Source organism: Sinohyriopsis cumingii, chromosome 12, assembly GCF_028554795.1.
Source record: "Sinohyriopsis cumingii isolate HCF-2022 chromosome 12, ASM2855479v2, whole genome shotgun sequence".
NCBI lineage: Eukaryota > Metazoa > Mollusca > Bivalvia > Unionida > Unionidae > Sinohyriopsis > Sinohyriopsis cumingii.
The window spans coordinates 748,173-768,699 of NC_142972.1; the positions used below are offsets into that span (position 1 = coordinate 748,173).

The window sequence follows — 20,527 nt, forward strand, 5'->3', positions numbered from 1 at the left end:
AACAAGGAACACACAGTATACTACTATACTGTATACATTAAGGAACACAGTACAATACTATACTGTATACATCAAGGAACACACAATATACTACTATACTGTATAGAACAAGGAACATACAATCTAATCATATACTGTATACATCAAGGAACATAGTCTATTCATATACTGTATACATCATGGAACATATTGTCTAATCATATACTGTATACATCATGGAACACACAGTATACTACTATACTGTATACATCATAGAACACACAGTATACTACTACACTTTATAGAACAAGGAACACACAGTATATTACTATACTTTATAGAACAAGGAACACACAGTATACTACTATACTATGTACATCAAGGAACACACAGTGTACTACTATATTTTATAGAACAAAGAACAGAGTATACTCATATACTGTATACATCAAGGAACATACAGTATACTAATATACTTTATAGAACAAGGAACATAGTGTACTACTATACTGTATACAACAAGGAACATACAGTGTACTACTATACTTTATAGAACAAGGAACATACAGTATACTACTATACTGTGTACATCAAGGAACATACAGTATACTACTATACTGTGTACATCAAGGAACATACAGTATACTACTATACTTTATAGAACAAGGAACACACAGTATACTACTATACTGTATACATCAAGGAACACACAGTATACTACTATACTGTATACAACAACAAACACACAGTATACTACTATACTGTATACAACAAGGAACATACAGTGTACTACTATACCGTATACAACAAGGAACATACAGTATACTACTATACTTTATAGACCAAGGAACATACAGTATACTACTATACAGTATACATCAAGGAACATACAGGATACTACTATACTTTATAGAACAAGGAACATACAGTATACTACTATACTGTGTACATCAAGGAACATACAGTATACTACTATACTGTGTACATCAAGGAACATACAGTATACTACTATACTGTGTACATCAAGGAACAACAGTATACTACTATACAGTATACAACAAGGAACATACAGTATACTACTATACTTTATAGACCCAGGAACACACAGTATACTACTATACAGTATACATCAAGGAACATACAGTATACTACTATACTGTATACATCAAGGAACATACAGTGTACTACTATACTGTATACAACAAGGAACATACAGTGTACTACTATACTGTATACAACAAGGAAAATACAGTGTACTACTATACTGTATACATCAAGGAACACACAGTATACTACTATACTGCATACAACAAGGAACAGAGTATACTCATATACTGTAAACATCAAGGAACACAGTATACTCCTATTATCTACATCAAGAAACATACAACATACACCTATTCTCTACATCAAGAAACACACAGTATACTCCGTTTCTATACATCAAGGAACATACAGTATACTTCGTTTCTATACATCAAGGAACATACAGTATACTCTGTTTCTATACATCAAGGAACATACAGTATACTCCTATTCTATACATCAAGAAACACACAGTATACTCTGTTTCTATACATCAAGGAACATACAGTATACTCCTATTCTATACATCAAGAAACACACAGTATACTCTGTTTCTACACATCAAGGAACATACAGTATACTCCTATTCTATACATCAAGAAACACACAGTATACTCCGTTTCTATACACCAAGGAACATACAGTATACTCCTATTCTATACATCAAGGAACATACAGTATACTCCTATTCTATACATCAAGGAACACAAAGTACACTCATATGCTGTATACATCAAGTAACACACAGTATACTCCTATTCTATACATCAAGGAACACACAGTATACTCCTATTCTATACATCAAGTAACACACAGTATACTCCTATTCTATACATCAAGGAACATAAAATATACTCCTATTCTATACATCAAGAAACACACAGCATACTCCTATTCTATACATCAAGGAACATACAGTATACTCATATGCTGTATACATCAAGTAACACACAGTATACTCCTATTCTATACATCAAGAAACACACAGTATACTCCGTTTCTATACACCAAGGAACATACAATATACTCCTATTCTATACATCAAGGAACATACAGTATACTCCTATTCTATACATCAAGGAACACAAAGTACACTCATATGCTGTATACATCAAGTAACACACAGTATACTCCTATTCTATACATCAAGGAACACACAGTATACTCCTATTCTATACATCAAGTAACACACAGTATACTCCTATTCTATACATCAAGGAACATACAATATACTCCTATTCTATACATCAAGAAACACACAGTATACTCCATTTCTATATATCAAGGAACATACAGTATACTCATATGCTGTATACATCAAGTAACGCACAGTATACTCCTATTCTATACATCAAGAAACACACAGTATACTCCATTTCTATACACCAAGGAATATACAATATACTCCTATTCTATACATCAAGGAACATACAGTATACTCCTATTCTATACATCAAGGAACACAAAGTACACTCATATGCTGTATACATCAAGTAACACACAGTATACTCCTATTCTATACATCAAGGAACACACAGTATACTCCTATTCTATACATCAAGTAACACACAGTATACTCCTATTCTATACATCAAGGAACATACAATATACTCCTATTCTATACATCAAGAAACACAGTATACTCCTATTCTATACATCAAGAAACATACAGTATACTCATATGCTGTATACATCAAGTAACACACAGTATACTACTATTCTATACATCAAAGAAACACACAGTATACTCCGTTTCTATACACCAAGGAACATACAATATACTCCTATTCTATACATCAAGGAACATACAGTATACTCCTATTCTATACATCAAGGAACACAAAGTACACTCATATGCTGTATACATCAAGTAACACACAGTATACTCCTATTCTATACATCAAGGAACACACAGTATACTCCTATTCTATACATCAAGTAACACACAGTATACTCCTATTCTATACATCAAGGAACATACAATATACTCCTATTCTATACATCAAGAAACACAGTATACTCCTATTCTATACATCAAGAAACATACAGTATACTCATATGCTGTATACATCAAGTAACACACAGTATACTACTATTCTATACATCAAGAAACACACAGTATACTCCGTTTCTATACACCAAGGAACATACAATATACTCCTATTCTATACATCAAGGAACATACAGTATACTCCTATTCTATACATCAAGGAACACAAAGTACACTCATATGCTGTATACATCAAGTAACACACAGTATACTCCTATTCTATACATCAAGGAACACACAGTATACTCCTATTCTATACATCAAGAAACAAGAAACATACAGCATACTCCTATTCTATACATCAAGTAACACACAGTATACTCCTATTCTATACGTCAAGAACATACAGTATACTCCTATTCTCTACATCAAGTAACACACAGTATACTCCTATTCTATACACCAAGGAACATACAGTATACTCCTATTCTATACATCAAGGAACATACAGTATACTCCTATTCTATACATCAAGAACATACAGTATACTCCTATTCTCTACATCAAGTAACACACAGTATACTCCTATTCTATACATCAAGGAACATACAATATACTCCTATTCTATACATCAAGTAACACACAGTATACTCCATTTCTATACATCAAGGAACATACAGTATACTCCTATTCTATACATCAAGAAACAAGAAACATACAGCATACTCCTATTCTATACATCAAGTAACACACAGTATACTCCTATTCTATACATCAAGAACATACAGTATACTCCATTTCTATACATCAAGTAACACACAGTATACTCCTATTCTATACATCAAGGAACATACAATATACTCCTATTCTATACATCAAGGAACACACAGTATACTCCATTTCTATACATCAAGGAACATACAGTATACTCCTATTCTATATATCAAGAAACAAGAAACATACAGCATACTCCTATTCTATACATCAAGTAACACACAGTATACTCCTATTCTATACATCAAGGAACACAAAGTACACTCATATGCTGTATACATCAAGTAACACACATTATACTCCTATTCTATACATCAAGGAACACACAGTATACTCCTATTCTATACATCAAGTAACACACAGTAATACTCCTATTCTATACATCAAGGAACATACAATATACTCCTATTCTATACATCAAGAAACACACAGTATACTCCATTTCTATACATCAAGGAACATACAGTATACTCCTATTCTATACATCAAGAAACAAACAGCATACTCCTATTCTATACATCAAGTAACACACAGTATACTCCTATTCTACACATCAAGGAACATACAGTATACTCCTATTCTCTAAATCAAGGAACACACAGTATACTCCTATTCTATACATCAAGGAACATACAGTATACTCCTATTCTATACATCAAGGAACACACAGTATACTCCTATTCTATACATCAAGGAACATACAGTATACTCCTATTCTCTAAATCAAGGATCACACAGTATACTCCTATTCTATACATCAAGGAACATACAGTATACTCCTATTCTCTAAATCAAGGAACATTCAGTATACTCATATGCTGTATACATCAAGGAACATACAGTATACTCCTATTCTCTAAATCAAGGAACACACAGTATACTCCTATTCTCTACATTAAGGAACATACAATATACTCCTATTCTCTACATCAAGGAATATACAGTATACTCCTATTTTCTACATCAAGGAACATATAGTATAATCCTATTCTATACATCAAGGAACATACAGTATACTCCATTTCTATACATCAAGGAACACACAGTATACTCCTATTCTATAGATCAAGGAACATACAGTATACTCCTATTCTCTACATCAAGGAACATACAGTATACTCCTATTCTCTACATCAAGGAACATACAGTATACTCATATACTGTATACATCAAGGAACACACAGTACACTCCTATGCTGTATACATCAAAGAACATACAGTACATTCATATACTGTATACATCATGGAACATACAGTACATTCATATACTGTTCATACTTGATGACTTGCTTAACAATGATAAATATAATGTGGATGGATCTTATGTCTTAACGAATGTAAGAAAGCACTAATTGTACATACAACCAAAATACAAAAAATGATATCAATATTCGATTTTAAAATAAAACATGACACAATGAGTTTGAAATATCATGTCTTTGGATTTGTACATACCCAGACTTTGGTCTATCATAAACTCTTTTGGAGCAAATCTCTCTGTCAAGGCCCTGGCTAAAATGTACTTTCCCTCATAGCCCTGAAATATAATGGAATAAAATATGCAAATTCAGTAAATTTTTGTCCCCTGCCTATCTGGTGATATCACCAAAAGCATACTGTTATGAAATCTGCCACTTTTGACAAAAGCTGTATAGTTACTATGTGGACATAAAAGGGCTGTATAGTTACTATGTTTACATGAAATGGCTATATAGTTACTAGGTGGACATGGATGGGTTGTATAGCTGCTACGTGGACATGAAAGGGCTGTATAGTTACTAGGTGGACATAGAAGGGCTGTCAAGTTACTAGGTGGACATGGGTGGGCTGTATAATTGCTATGTGGACATGGAAGGGCTGTCAAGTTACAAGGTGGACATGGATGGGCTGTATAGTTGCTATGTGGACATGAAAGGGCTGTATAGTTACTAGGTGGACATAGAAGGGCTGTGAAGTTACTAGGTGGATATTGATGGGCTGTATAGCTACTTACTATGTGGACATATAAGGGCTGTATAGTTACCAGGTGGACAATGAAGGACTGTTTTGTTACTAGGTGGACATGAAAGGGCTGTACAGTTTTAAGGTGGACATGGAAATGCTGTATAGTTACTAGGTGGACACAGAAGGATGGTACAGTTACTTGAAGGTCATGGAAGGGCAGTATAGTTACTAGGTGGACATGGAAAGGCTGTAGAGTTACTAGTTAGATATAGAAGGACTGTCTAGTTACTAGCTGGACATGGAAGGGCTGTTTAGCTACTAGGTGGATATGGAAGGGCTATATGGCTACTAGGTGGACACGGAAGGGCTGTTTAGCTACTAGGTGGATATGGAAGGGCTATATAGCTACTAGGTGGACACGGAAGGGCTGTTTAGCTACTAGGTGGACATGGAAGGGCTGTATAGTTACTAGGTGGACATGGAAGGGCTGTATATTTACTAGGTGGACATGGAAGGGCTGTATAGTTACTAGGTGGACACGGAAGGGCTGTTTAGCTACTAGGTGGATATGGAAGGGCTATATAGCTACTAGGTGGACACGGAAGGGCTGTTTAGCTACTAGGTGGATATGGAAGGGCTATATAGCTACTAGGTGGACACGGAAGGGCTGTTTAGCTACTAGGTGGACATGGAAGGGCTGTATAGTTACTAGGTGGACATGGAAGGGCTGTATAGTTACTAGGTGGACATGGAAGGGCTGTATAGTTACTAGGTGGACATGGAAGGGCTGTATAGTTACTAGGTGGACATGGAAGGGCTGTATAGTTACTAGGTGGACATGGAAGGGCTCTATAGTTACTAGGTGGACATGGAAGGGCTGTATAGTTACTAGGTGGACATGAAAGGTAACCAAATTTCATGTCTCTATCTCAAGGTCATATAAATAAAATAAGTAGAAAGGGAGAATAAATTAATCAGTGAGCTCAACCTTAAAGTTAAAATATATGCTGTGATATATGAGATATCGTGAAACACATGAACAAGTGTCTGATGGTTGATCCCTAAACCTCAAACGACCTCTGAGATAAAAGCAGAAATAACACCAACCATGAATTATATCAAGTGACCTTGACCTTTAAGACTGGACCCTAATGTCAAATGCAACAGTTTGACAAGCAACAATATGTGTACCAGATTTCATTTGTTTTTCTCAAACAGCATGCAAGTTATCAAGTTAAAATGCCATTGAAGCCTAAAATATCAGCATGTGACCTTATCCCTCAAGACAGGACTCCTCATGTGGTACATAACACGTACAGCAAGTTGCATGTCTTAATATCAAATGGCTCTCATGTTACAGACGGGAAGGCAAATTGTAATGGAAAGCTTAAAATGGTGACCAATGACCTTAACCCTGAAGACAGGATCATCGCTGTTTTATGTGACATACCTGCTTATGATGATGAATAAGATAACAAATTTCATCTCTTAATCCAAAAACAGCATTAAATTAAAGAAAAAAAAAAGGACAGAAAACTTAAAATGCTTATGCATGATCATGACAACCTCCAATGACATACATGAGACCTTTCTAATGATAATGTATAAAGGAACCACACTTATCTGTGACCTTGACTTTGAATGAGAGGACAATTAATGCAGCACATATAACACCATCTTACGATGATTATATTTAAGTATACCAAGTTTCATCCCTCAGTACTTAAGTTACTGACTGGAAGAAAACTTTAAAATGTTAGTCATGCCACTGACATTAAAGATAAGATTCCCCCATGTGGTAATCAACATACCTTCTCAGAAGATGTCAAAGTCTACTAAGTTTCATCTCAAACAGCTCTAATGTTATACAGCAGAATGTAAACATGTTAAACTAGTAAATATCAATGCCTTTTGACAATCTAAACAATGTCAAGCTAGTAGACATCAATGATTTGTTACAACCTCAACAATAGTAGGCATTAATGACTTGTTACCATCTCAACAATGTTAACCTAGTAGACATCAATGACTTGTTACAACATCAACAATGTTAACTAGTAGGCATCAATGACTTGTTACAACCTCAACAATGTTAAACTAGTAGGCATCAATGACTTGTTACAACCTCTTAAATAGTTTAACTTTCCTGCTGCGATTTTGCTGTCCAGAAACATTTTCTTAAATTCTAACTTAATGAATCAGCTGTTTTCAAATTTAACTTAGCCAAAAGGTCACACATCATCACTTCAACTTGGATAGTGTGCATTTCCTCACTGTCCAACACTGTACATTACAGAACGACTTATTGGTGACTTTTATTTCGGCCCATTCCTTGTGGATTTACACTCAACATGTCTTCTTACATCGCTTCAACCACCATGTGCAACATGAAAATCTGATCTGCACACACCACAGTGAACATAAACAGCCAAATATCTGAATAAATCTTTATAAAAGTCTGGCCAGCACTCAACTATTCAACTGCTTCCAATTTTTTTTTCACACCACGCTAGTCTACCATTTTGAAAAACAACTACTGATTGCTTCCCTTTCATGCCTGCAGATGTTTACGCAGGAACAAATGAATAAGCACTTCTTTGCTAATGATCAAATAACTTTTTTCACAAAAAGAAAATTTAGAACTGGGAAGAAACACTAAAACATGTTTATTTGCCATAATAGCTGTTCTCCACAGTCTTGCCTAAACAATCCACAGTCAGAATATTTCAGGTTTCATCCATACAAAATACATAGAATCCACAGGGGTAAACAGGTCTGCATCAATGACTTGTTACAACCTCCACAACGTTAAACTAGTAGACAACAATGATTTATGCAAAAAAATTGCCTGACAAAAGCACAAGCTTGTACTTCTTTAAATAAAAAAAATATAATGTTTAATTTGAAACGAGTCACCATTTTATACTTTTGAGTGCCTTTAGTGATTCTGGCACTCAGAGTGCTAATATTGTACAGCTTTTAAAAAAACTTTCATACAAAATCTTTGCTGCAAATGGCAGAAAGTAATTATTATGTCTTAATATCTGCTGAAACACAGGTAAAACACGTAAGAAAAATATTACATTTAATATTTATAATAAATGTGTGTTTAGATTCTTGTGGAGAAAGCTCTTTCTTAATACTAATGTTAAAGTACAAATATAACATCTATGTACCAATAATGATCTGGAAACATGTCAAGATAATCGTGGAACTAACACTGTACAGTTTGACAATATAACCAAGATACACATGCATATACATTACATAATACTTTCAAAATGGATTTCACCGAGTCTTCCAGAACATGTTAGTGTGCAGAAACAATGGACACTGCCCACATGCAAACAGGACAATACCATAATGGTACATAATATTAAGGGCTGTTCCTGTAAAACATAAATGACAAACACTTCCACTATCAGGAAATTTTAAGAATTTTATGCTTATTCTTAAAATCTTTTTTTTCTTGAAAAATGCACACACACACACACACACACACACACAAACCCACACACATCAAAACTTTCTTTTGATGAATTAAACAATCCTACAGACCTGCATACAACAAAGAATGTCATCAATGACCGCTTGCTCCTGCATGGCAGATGGCAGTGACCCCAGGGGTAAAATATTCTGTTGAGAAATGAACAATGATAAAAAATTAAAGGTCTTTGATAATGTGAAACCTATACAAATATGGCTGTATTCTGAAACAGTTAAAAATCAATTTTCTCACATGTTTAATGCCAAATTTACAAGACTGACTCAAATATACTCCTGTTCTGTTGTTTTTTTCTCCCTCCAATTATGTTATGTCATTTAACATACATTATTTGCTTTTAATTACATTCGGTCTTTCTCAGGTGGTTGAATAAACACGACATATTGTAAAGACATTACATGTCAATATTCTTTCAAGAAAATGAAAATAAAGCAATGAACCAGAGATTCTGCTGAAGTGGAGAAATATAAAAATTTCTGACCCTGTCAGCTCCTTGATCAGGTTCACAAAGTTCAAATTACATGCGACTTCAACAATAATATAAATCATGAAAATTTAAGTATCAAGAAAACTTCATGAAATTCAGCATAATCACAGAAAACATTTCTTATGATTAATTCATGGACCTTACCAAGAATGTGTACATTTAAAATGAATTAATCATAGGTTTTTCTAATATTGTTTAAATAAATAACAATTTAACATTAATTAATCATAGGCCTTGCTAATAATGTGTAAATAAAAAGCTATTTAACATGTATTACTCTATAAATAAATAACATCAATTACGGGCCTTGCTAATAATGTGTAAAAAGTTGTTATTTAACATGAATTACTTATGAAACAACTTGAATTATTATTCTTGGACACTGTTTATAATGTTTAAATAAATAATATCAATTATGGGCCTTGTTAATAATGTGTGTGTGTGTGTGTGATTTGGATTTTTAACACAGCTTTAACAATTTTTCAGTCATATCGCTACGATGTCTGCAGTGTGACAGTTTCTAGTGATGCCTAGCACTGGGGCATCATGCCGCAGACATGTAGCATGATGTCCCACCCAGTCACATTATCCTGACACCAGGCCGACCAGTCCTAACACTAACCTCTTAATGCTGAGTGCCAAGCGAGGCAGCAGTTAGTACCATTTTTGTAAATCTTTGGTATGACTTAGCCGGGGATTGAACCCACGACCTCATGCATCCGAGGCGGACACTCTAACCACTAGGCCACTGGAGCGGTATTTAATAATGTGTAAATAAGTTGCTATTTAACAAGAATTACTAATGGACCTTGTTAATAATGTGTAAATAAGTTGTCATATAACATTAACTACTCATGGGCCATGCTACTAATGCATAAGTTGCTATTTAACACGAATTACTCATAGGCCTTGTTAAAAATGTGTAAATAAGCTTCTTTTTAATATGAATTACTCATGGGCCTTGTTAAAAATGTACAACTAAGTTGTTATTTAACATGAAGTACTCATGGTCCTTTTTAATAATTTGTAAATAAGTTGCTATTTAAACATGAATTGCTTATAATCATTGTTAATAATGTGAAAAAGTTGCTAATTAACATTTAGAAATTGCAGATTTTCTGGCTACAAAAATTGTGTGTGATTTAGTCATTGAAAAACTGACCTGATCCTGAGGCCCATCCACCCCGACCATGAAGTCTAATGTAAGAGTTGGCCTTTGGAATAACCAGTCTGGCTGGTGGGGAAGGTTCACTGAGAATGAATGAAACATACAGGTAGCATGAAGAAATCTGAACACTTTGACATAACATATTTTAAACAGTTTTCAAGCTACAACATGAGGTACTAAATATTGCTATGTAAATTCATATGTTTAGTGAAGTGGATGTCCCTTTTACAAACCGAATTCATGCAAAAAGTTTGGTATGCTTTGTGCAAAATTGTTGTGGTTTTATCCCAAGTTTTTACTTAACAATTTTTGCAAAATTTTCATGTGCAAACTTAAGTTGTTTAGTGATACAATCTTTTAGTTATGTTTGTGTGTTTTACAGAAATATATCGATAATCTGCAGACATGTTTTACTGTTTTGCTTTTTGCAGTGAAACCTGTGAGGCATAGAAATGATGTTGGTGGTCACACTGACAGTGTCAAATCAATGTTTTTGAGCAATTTCATAATTTTAAAACTATCTGTAGGAATTTGATGAAATTCACTTCTATTAATATTTATTTAGTGAGAATAATCATTTTCTTCCACAACAAAATCAATCCCATTCCACATATGGGAGGGTTGGTGAGAGATCAAAGGTCACTCACATATCAATCAAATTCATTGTACATTTGCTATGATAAATCCAACAACTTATGTCAGGAGAAGTGATACTTTGCAGGAAATCTGAGTTGCCATATTTGACTGAACTGTTGATTCGAGGTAAGTTTATTTAATGTATGCATATTTTGAAGAGTTTTCATATAAAAATACCTAGTGCACCAAAGGCAGCATGTTTTCAGGCTATCACTGTTGTTAAATATTTGTCCCAAGCACTGCTGATAACTTCAAACACCTTAATCGATGATAGGCTGAGGTGTTTGAAGAAATGTCACATCATACAATACCCCAAATGATAACTGATTAGTCAATTAGCCTTTGGTACACATTATCATTTACCTGAAAAGGTTTGATTTAAAATCAAAAGGTACCTTCAATGAAAGTGAAAATCCGTCATGGCATCTTAAAATTCCCGGAATGCATCACTTGTGATGATGTAGGTTGTAATGGGTGTAGGATGTATACTCTTATCTTTGGAATATTTCAGAAGTTGGAACTTAACTTTCCTTCTAAACCATCACTGCCCTGGATCATGCTGCCTCTGTCCCTATCTACTAAATACAAGCCCTGAAGTCTTAACTTGGAAACCATGGAGATTTCTACCCTTGAACAATATACTGTGAATTGTTGGGTTCCAAATTTCATGGTTTTTGTGGGTGAGCCAGACCATGACTTTAAAATCACAAAGAAAAATCAATATAGCCAACATTCACTCAGCCATCCCCCATTCATCATATGCAGTGGGAAAGGCAACACCTGTTTCTTTGTTTTAATGCCAATGCTATTCATAGTGCTTAGAATGTGAAATATACATAAATGATGAATAACACTAGAAGTTATTACATCTGAATGCAAAATTTCACTAGCTTGTGTATGGTTGTAACGACTCTACTTGATGTATAGTAATAAATGCAGATTTACCCACTGTCCCTGTCTTTCTTTATTTCCTAAAGCATATAATATCCCTGTTTATATTTATCTTCTTGCACACGTTAATTGGCCTAAAAGTTTATGTTTAGTATGTATGGTAAGAATTCCTTCAGCATCACTATATACACATTAATAACACCACCATTCATCTGAACTTTACAGATCCAATTCTGGACCAAAAGGTCAAGGTCACTGAGCAACAGAGATGCTGTCAGGATTTTATCTAAAGGGAGTAACTGTCTGTTTATCACAAAAATAAGGGGTCGAGTAGAAGAAAATGAGGGATGAGGAAACAGCTATAGTTCAAAATTTACATAAAACTTCAATTTTCATCTCTTTCTTCCTGCTAGACTCTGAGGGCTGTTCCATTAAAACATATATGGGACCCAGGGAAGGCACTTTTAAAGTGGGGTACTCACCCATATATGCAATTTAGAAATTTCTTATCATTTTAATATGAACTCTGTGAAATCAAAATACCCTGGCATATATTTTTTTTAAACTGCCTTCCCTGGGTACCATGTACGTTTAAATGGAACAGCCCTGATAAAGCTCTATTGAAATCAACCTATTTAGAAAATGTTGCATCTAGTTGTATAAGCATTAATGTGTTGATTGTTTCTGAGCTTAATCTGTTCCTTATCTGTATATGAAACCCCTCATTCACAGTCTGCTGTACGAAAAACAAGTTGGGAAACTGTTCTTTATGGTTGTTATGTACAATTTTCCACATCTCACAGGTATTATCCTTTGGATACTTCTGCTCCAAAATAAGATTTTTCAGTATCATAAGCACTGCCAAAGTTTCACATTCCTGAATCGGTGCTTTACTGACTACAATGCCAGATTTTGAATTTGTTCTGTAATGCTGTATTAGGGTTTTAATTCCATCAATGCCATCGTCTGCATGTTCAGACAGGTATTTTGATCAAATAAAGACCTTTACATCTTTATTTCATTTTTATCATGTTTATCTTCACCCATTTAGGGCTATAAAGTTCTGAGCACAGAGCTAAATTGTTTGATAAAGAAATGATAACTGTGCTCAACTGTTTAATTGTCTATATTTTAATTAGATTTTAATATACCACTGAAAGCAGGGTTGACTGGCAGGCCATCTATTTATGTTCATCCAGCATGTACATCATACTTGTAATCGGCACCATTTTCAGGTTCAAAATCGCTCACTGGAATACCCATTAAAATATTCCCAGCTCCAATAATTTTATAACCTTAAAAATCATTGTCATAATCACTATCATCAGCAGTATTTGCAGAACAAAACCATTGTATAAAGATTAACCACACTGGGAATCAGACATTTTGGATACTCTAAGTAGCCCGTAATTTAAACATGCATTTGTAAAGTTTTCTCGAAACAAGGTTCCAACCACAACAGAATCCTTGTTCCATGGCCCAATGTGCCAGTCAAATTTTGTTTACAACTATTCATATCAAGTTGAAGAACCCAGATGTGTAAACAGTTGCCTACCTGAAAAAAGACAGATGTCACAATAAGTGCTAAAATAAATCTAATAGTGTGACTTATATCGTGACAAGCACTTTAAAAGAATGGTTAAATAAAAATTGTATGCTTCACAAAGTATACTTACATATGTGCAACTTAAAATTAATCTGCAGGAGTTCTCACACGTCACTGATCTCCAAGTGCATAAATTCGCATAAATTTTGGGTGATTTGCACAATTCTGAAATCTCTTCATAACATCATCTGTGTAATCACACGAACTATAACATCCTTACTTAGCTGGTTCTAGAATGATGTCACATAGTCAAGGGAGGCAACAAAGTAAGTTTGAGCAAATCTAACTCTTCTTTAATTTCAGTGGTAAATTTTGTGAACTGAACAGGAGTAAATTTTAGCAGCAAAATGGATATTTGATTTACTTATAATGTTCTACAAAGTGAACGAACAATTTATATTTTGGAGATTTTATCCATAACTGACATTTAAGAGATGGAAAGCTAAAATTTGCAAAAACTTGTTGCTGAAGCCTACACTGGCAAGGATCATGACAACATATGACAACTAGGTCTTGGTTAAAGAAAAACTAAATAACCCAAGTAGTAAAGAGAAATTACCATTTACTATAATAACATAAGTAGTAAAGAGAAATTACCATTTCTTTTCACCTCCTTCTCCTTTAATGCTTTGCGGATGATGTCAGACCTTGTAGTTGCTGTGGGTACACTTTCCTTAAGAAGTCTGTCCCGAAGCTGATAAAAAAAGCAACATAAAGATGCTACAGAACAAAAAGCACCATCAACACGCCAAAGAAATATAAAAAAAACATGATACCAGAGGAAAAAAACACCATCAACACACCAGAGAAATAAAAAAAAAACTTAATGATGCCAGAGAACAAAAAGCACCATCGACATGCCAGAGTTAAAATAAAAACCATAATGATGCCAGAATAAAAAATACCATGAAGATAGTAGAGGATACCAAACACAATTTCTGACGATAAAGTTAAATAAATGACCTTACCAGAAAAAAAAAGATAATCAATAAAGCAAATATAATAGAATCTTACATTCCTTCTTGCACATGACTTATACTATTTAATTCAACCAAATTTAATAACATCTGACAATCAATAATAAACAAATGAAAATACTGTAACTGAAAGCAAGTAAAAGATATTTAATAGCAATAAAAAAAACACACTAAAATAAACTATGGTGTATCAGTTTTCAAACTTTGAATAAAAGACTTACACTGGCATGTCAAAGTACACATTACGAGCCTTAATTCATGGTTCACACAATTTTATGAAAATATTGGGTAAGGACTTTGTGAGGACTTTATAAGGAAAAATGTCTTGAATCTATGGACCAACCATTGATGTAAACACAACCAAGAATTAAAAAGAAAAGGTAATTAAGTAATACAACATGGCTTGTTAAATTCACAGTAATGATATATTCAATAACATTAATCCAAAAACACAACTTAATGTAGTCAGTTTATAGTAAGCAGTACACTATTCAAACAAGTATTTGCAATGATACACAAACGGTCTTTGAAATTTCAGCGTTTGAGCTGTTGGAGTCTTCTCCCTTTGAAGCTCAGTGAGAGAATTTAGCTTTTTTTCTGCACTCTTATGCAAACTGTTTGCTTTAACAAAAAATCTATCTTTCCAGTTGTCTCATATTTGTCAGCAAATTCAATAGAACTAGAATTGAGAATTTTATTGTCTTTCTTCAGCCTCATAATGTTATTTCTTAAAGAATACAGCTCCTCTTCTCCCTTTCTCTTCTTGCTACACTATTCCTTTTCTTTTTTCTCCTCCTGCTCTCTCAAGTACCAACAACAGTTCACGTTATTTCATGACTGCTGATCACGCAAATTATCAAGTGTGATTTTGTTAATGGTAATACTTTACGCTAATCCCTCATCACAAATCAGCCAATCCTGTACCTCCATAATGAAAGAGTTGATGGATATTTTTAAGGTGTGCCTATTCACATACTGACTTCCATTTCCTGTTTCCAGTGAGTTCTATATCATTTTGATAAACAAAATATCTGCTAGTAACTCAAGATAAGCTAATATTACCAATGAAAAAATTTTAAAAATAAAAAGTAAAGACTTTTTAACTAAATTTCCTATTTTTTAAAAGTAAGCACTTTCTCCAGCCTTAATAAGGTCTAATATAAAATAAGCATATTTCCACTCTGTAAGGACCGGTATGAACCGTATCTATATACTAGCAGCAAGATCTCTGAATACTGAAATGCATACCTCTGACAGCTCCTGCTGGGTCATTCTGGTGCCAGGAGCTGGTAACTCTGATGTGATTTTGTTATGAGGCAACAAAGTCATTCCAAAGGCCTCAGCTTTCTCTCTACCATGCTTCTCTAAGAACTCTTTTACCTGAAACAGATTGCAGAACTATATGTATACCAAACTCTCCGAATATGGTTTGCTTATGTTAAATAAAGAAAATAATATCTGATGTATTATCTGTCTGGGAATCATGTACTGTCTTGTGTTCAATTCCAATATGAAATCATCAGACTCAGTTTCAGTATTAAAGCACTGATCTGAAATTAAAGCATTTATTATCATTTATTACGGACTGTAAAACATTTGAGGAATTGTAAAGTTCACATATCTTTCCATCCAAACATGATGTATATAAATAGTGAAATGTTTCACTGTAACTTTTATGAGGAGGAATCCAGATGTATGTCACATTAAAACTGAGGCACAAAACAAAGGCACAAAAAGTCAATGAGATTTATAGGCAACAAAGAAAAGTACTAAAGTACTTATGAAGGTGACACATTTGTGATTTGCAGGAAGTTTTTCAAAACTGCCTTGGTAATGAGCATGCATTACAGACTTAGCACTGCCCAGGAAATACTGCAAGCATAAAACAGCTCATATCACAATATTTGTCAGAAGTTCCCACTTTTAATAATAACAACAGAAAATAACTAATAGAAAACTCTAAATATATTCATGGAACACAAATATCCCACCACTGTGACATATGCATACAATTAAATGGACACAGACATAGGTAAACACTATGACACCCAGCAACATTTTTTGCATGGCTTTGAAAATAAAGGAACTGTCTGGATTTAAACCTATGTATAAAACTAGGCAGACAAAGCTGGTTGTAAATCACAGTGATTAAAATTCAGATAAAAGTCAATCTAGGAACAACTATGGACATATGATATTACAACAGAAATTCGGCAAATGGCAATAATTCAATTTTGAAATTAGTTCTAATAACTGTGCCCCATTTTAGAAAATGCTAAATTGTCTGAAGATGTACCTAGAAATGTGGTAAAACTTCTTATGATGTAATAGGACATGTAACAATTCTTATCATGTACTTAGAAATGTGGTAAAAATTATAATGATGTAATAGGACATGTAACAATTCTTATCATGTACTTAGAAATGTGGTAAAAATTATAATGATGTAATAGGACATGTAATAATTCTTATCATGTACTTAGAAATGTGGTAAAAATTCTTATGATCTTATCAGACATGTGGTAACAATTCTTATCATGTAATTAGAAATGTGGTAAAAATTATAATGATGTAATCAGACATGTTGTAACAATTCTTATCATGTAATTAGAAATGTGGTAAAAATGCTAATGATGTACTTCAATATGTTTAACAATTCTTATGATGCAATTAGAGATGTAACAATCAGCACTGATGTAATTAGCTATATGGTAGCATTCTTATTGCATTGTAATAATTATTAATTTTTCTTAGATATGTGATAACTCATCTTATGATCTAATTAAATGTGATAACAACTCTTATAATGTAATTCAATATGTGCAGTAATTCTTATGATGCAATTACAGATGCAACAATTCCAATCATGTAATAAGTTATGTAACAGAAGCTAACATAATTAGATATATGGTAAAAAATTTTTTAATGTAATTAGAGATATGGTAACAATTCTTTTAATGTAATTAGAGATATGGTAACAATTTTCAACATGGAATAATATGGAACATTTTTTAATTTAATTTTACATGTGGTAGTAATTCTTATCATGCAATTAGATATGTGGTAGTAATTCGAATCATGCAATTAGATATGTGGTAGTAATTCTTATCATGCAATTAGATATGTGGTAACAATTCTTATCATGCAATTAGATATGTGGCAGTAATTCTTATCATGCAATTAGATATGTGGTAGTAATTCTTATCATGCAATTAGATATGTGGTAGTAATTCTTATCATGCAATTAGATATGTGGTAGTAATTCTTATCATGCAATTAGATATGTGGTAACAATTCTTATCATGCAATTAGATATGTGGTAACAATTCTTATCATGCAATTAGATATGTGGTAACAATTCTTATCATGCAATTAGATATGTGGTAGTAATTCTTATGCAATCAGATATGTGGTAGTAATTCTTATCATGCAATTAGATATGTGGTAACAATTCTTATCATGCAATTAGATATGTGGTAGTAATTCTTATCATGCAATTAGATATGTGGTAACAATTCTTATCATGCAATTAGATATGTGGTAACAATTCTTATCATGCAATTAGATATGTGGTAGTAACTCTTATCATGCAATTAGATGTGTGGTAACAATTCTTACCTCCTTCTCATCAACCAACTTGGACAAAAGGAAGACAAATGGATCAAGGTCTCTGAGGCTGAAGTAAAAAACATTGTTAAGTTTTCATTACATTTCTTTGTAAGTGTTGCTATGAAAAGGAGAAAGGATTCGTTTCTACTTATGCAATTACAAAAATATCAGTGAATGATAACTCATATGCCAATCTTGCCTTGATATCAAATACATCAGGTAATTATAACACCTACGCCCAACATACCTGGACAACAAAAAACACATTAGAGAATGATGACAACTTCACAGGACAAAAAACACACCTGGGAATCTTAATACCTATTCCCAACTTGCCTGGGATAACAAAAACACATCAGGGAACAATAATATCTATGACAACTATACGGGACAAAAAACACCTGGGAATGATAATACCTATGCCCAAGTAGCATGGAAAACAAAAACATCGTGGAATGATAACACAGTGCAACCCTGCTATAACACGCTCCAGTATAACTCAAATTCAGATAAAACACGGTCATGGCGTGGCTCCTGAAATGTTATATACACATATTTTTCTCGTACACATAAAAAACTATTTTCTTTTAAGTATAAAAAATAATGTGTACAAAGATTATTTTCGTTTGGGGAAGAGACTGCATATGAATTTGAATATAAGACAATTGTGGCATGGCTCCTGAAATTTTGTATACATGTATTTTTCTTCTACACATAAAATTGTTTCCTTTTTAAAAGTAAAAAAGAAATAATGTGTTGTTGTTGTTGTTTTAATGGGGTTCAATGCCATTTTTCAGCACAAGATAGGCTATACATGGCGGCCAGTATTAATGGTGGAGGAAGAATCCAGGAAAACCCTGGAAAGAACCACTGACCCACGCAAAGCTACCGGCAAGCTTTCTCACATACCCACATTAGCCGAGCCTGAGCCCGAGACTCAAACCCACAGAGACAGAGGTGAAATAATGTGTAATATGTTTGTTATCATTTTGGGGAAGAGATCACGTATAAATTCAAATAAGACGATTGCAGTGTGGATCTGGAAATTTCATATATCTGCGTTTTCTCGTACATGAAAAAATGTTTTCTTCTTAAAAGTATAAAAATAATATGTAAAACATTTTATCATTTTGGGGAAGAGATTGTGTATGAATTCGAATATAAACAATCCTGGTGAAGCTCCTGAAATTTTAAAATTTTATCATTTTCTTTAAGTTTTGTGCTAAAATAAATATTGGAGATACCAGTAACTGAACCAGTGGCATGGCCTTTTGAGAACTTCGATTATTGTTGAAAGATGTATTAATCTTATTATTCAACAATAAAGCAATTAAGTCTTCTTTGTGTCTACTCTTCAATGCATTCTGTATACAATCATTGCTTGACCAACATATCTTTGTTCTTTAACCTGTGGACACAACCAAACACCAAACAATGCAATGGTTGATAAAAAAAATTCAACTGAATTTATAATTTAAGTACATATCATGAAGCACAAATTATGGTGCAATGATTAATAGAACATCAAAAAAACAAAAGCCACCAACAATCAGTTGACCAGTGAATAATGCTGCCCAGTCCCTGTAAATGACCCTTTGTTGACTATTGTTGACTGACAAATATTTCTGCTGTAGTCATTCAAACAAATAGGTATAAAAGTGGTCATTAGTGGACTATTACAATGAATAACAGGACAAGGAAATGTAAAACTTTTACCATTAAAGAGAAAAATGAAGCCCTGGACATGATTAAGTCTGGTGTTAGAATTCTTCAGTTGAGGAACATGATTGACTTTGCCAAGAGCTGCCATGACAATAACAGCAAGCAGTTTTCAAAAATAACAATAAAGTATTATGATTTGCAGATGAGAAAATT

At 33.5% G+C, this 20,527-nt stretch overlaps 1 protein-coding gene across 2 annotated transcripts in view; it reads right to left on the reverse strand.

Moving 5' to 3' along the window:
• Positions 1-20,527, reverse strand: part of LOC149785900 (gamma-tubulin complex component 2-like) — a 109,858-nt gene that overhangs the window by 70,231 nt on the left and 19,100 nt on the right. For both annotated transcript variants that reach the window (XM_089976110.1, XM_089976109.1), the window contains exons 5-10: positions 18,662-18,719; positions 16,292-16,423; positions 14,664-14,760; positions 10,928-11,016; positions 9,332-9,409; positions 5,285-5,366 (exon numbers count right to left, since the gene is read on the reverse strand). In XM_089976110.1, the coding sequence (XP_089832236.1) occupies positions 5,285-5,366; positions 9,332-9,409; positions 10,928-11,016; positions 14,664-14,760; positions 16,292-16,423; positions 18,662-18,719 (536 nt within the window). The remainder of the gene's footprint in view (positions 1-5,284; positions 5,367-9,331; positions 9,410-10,927; positions 11,017-14,663; positions 14,761-16,291; positions 16,424-18,661; positions 18,720-20,527) is intronic.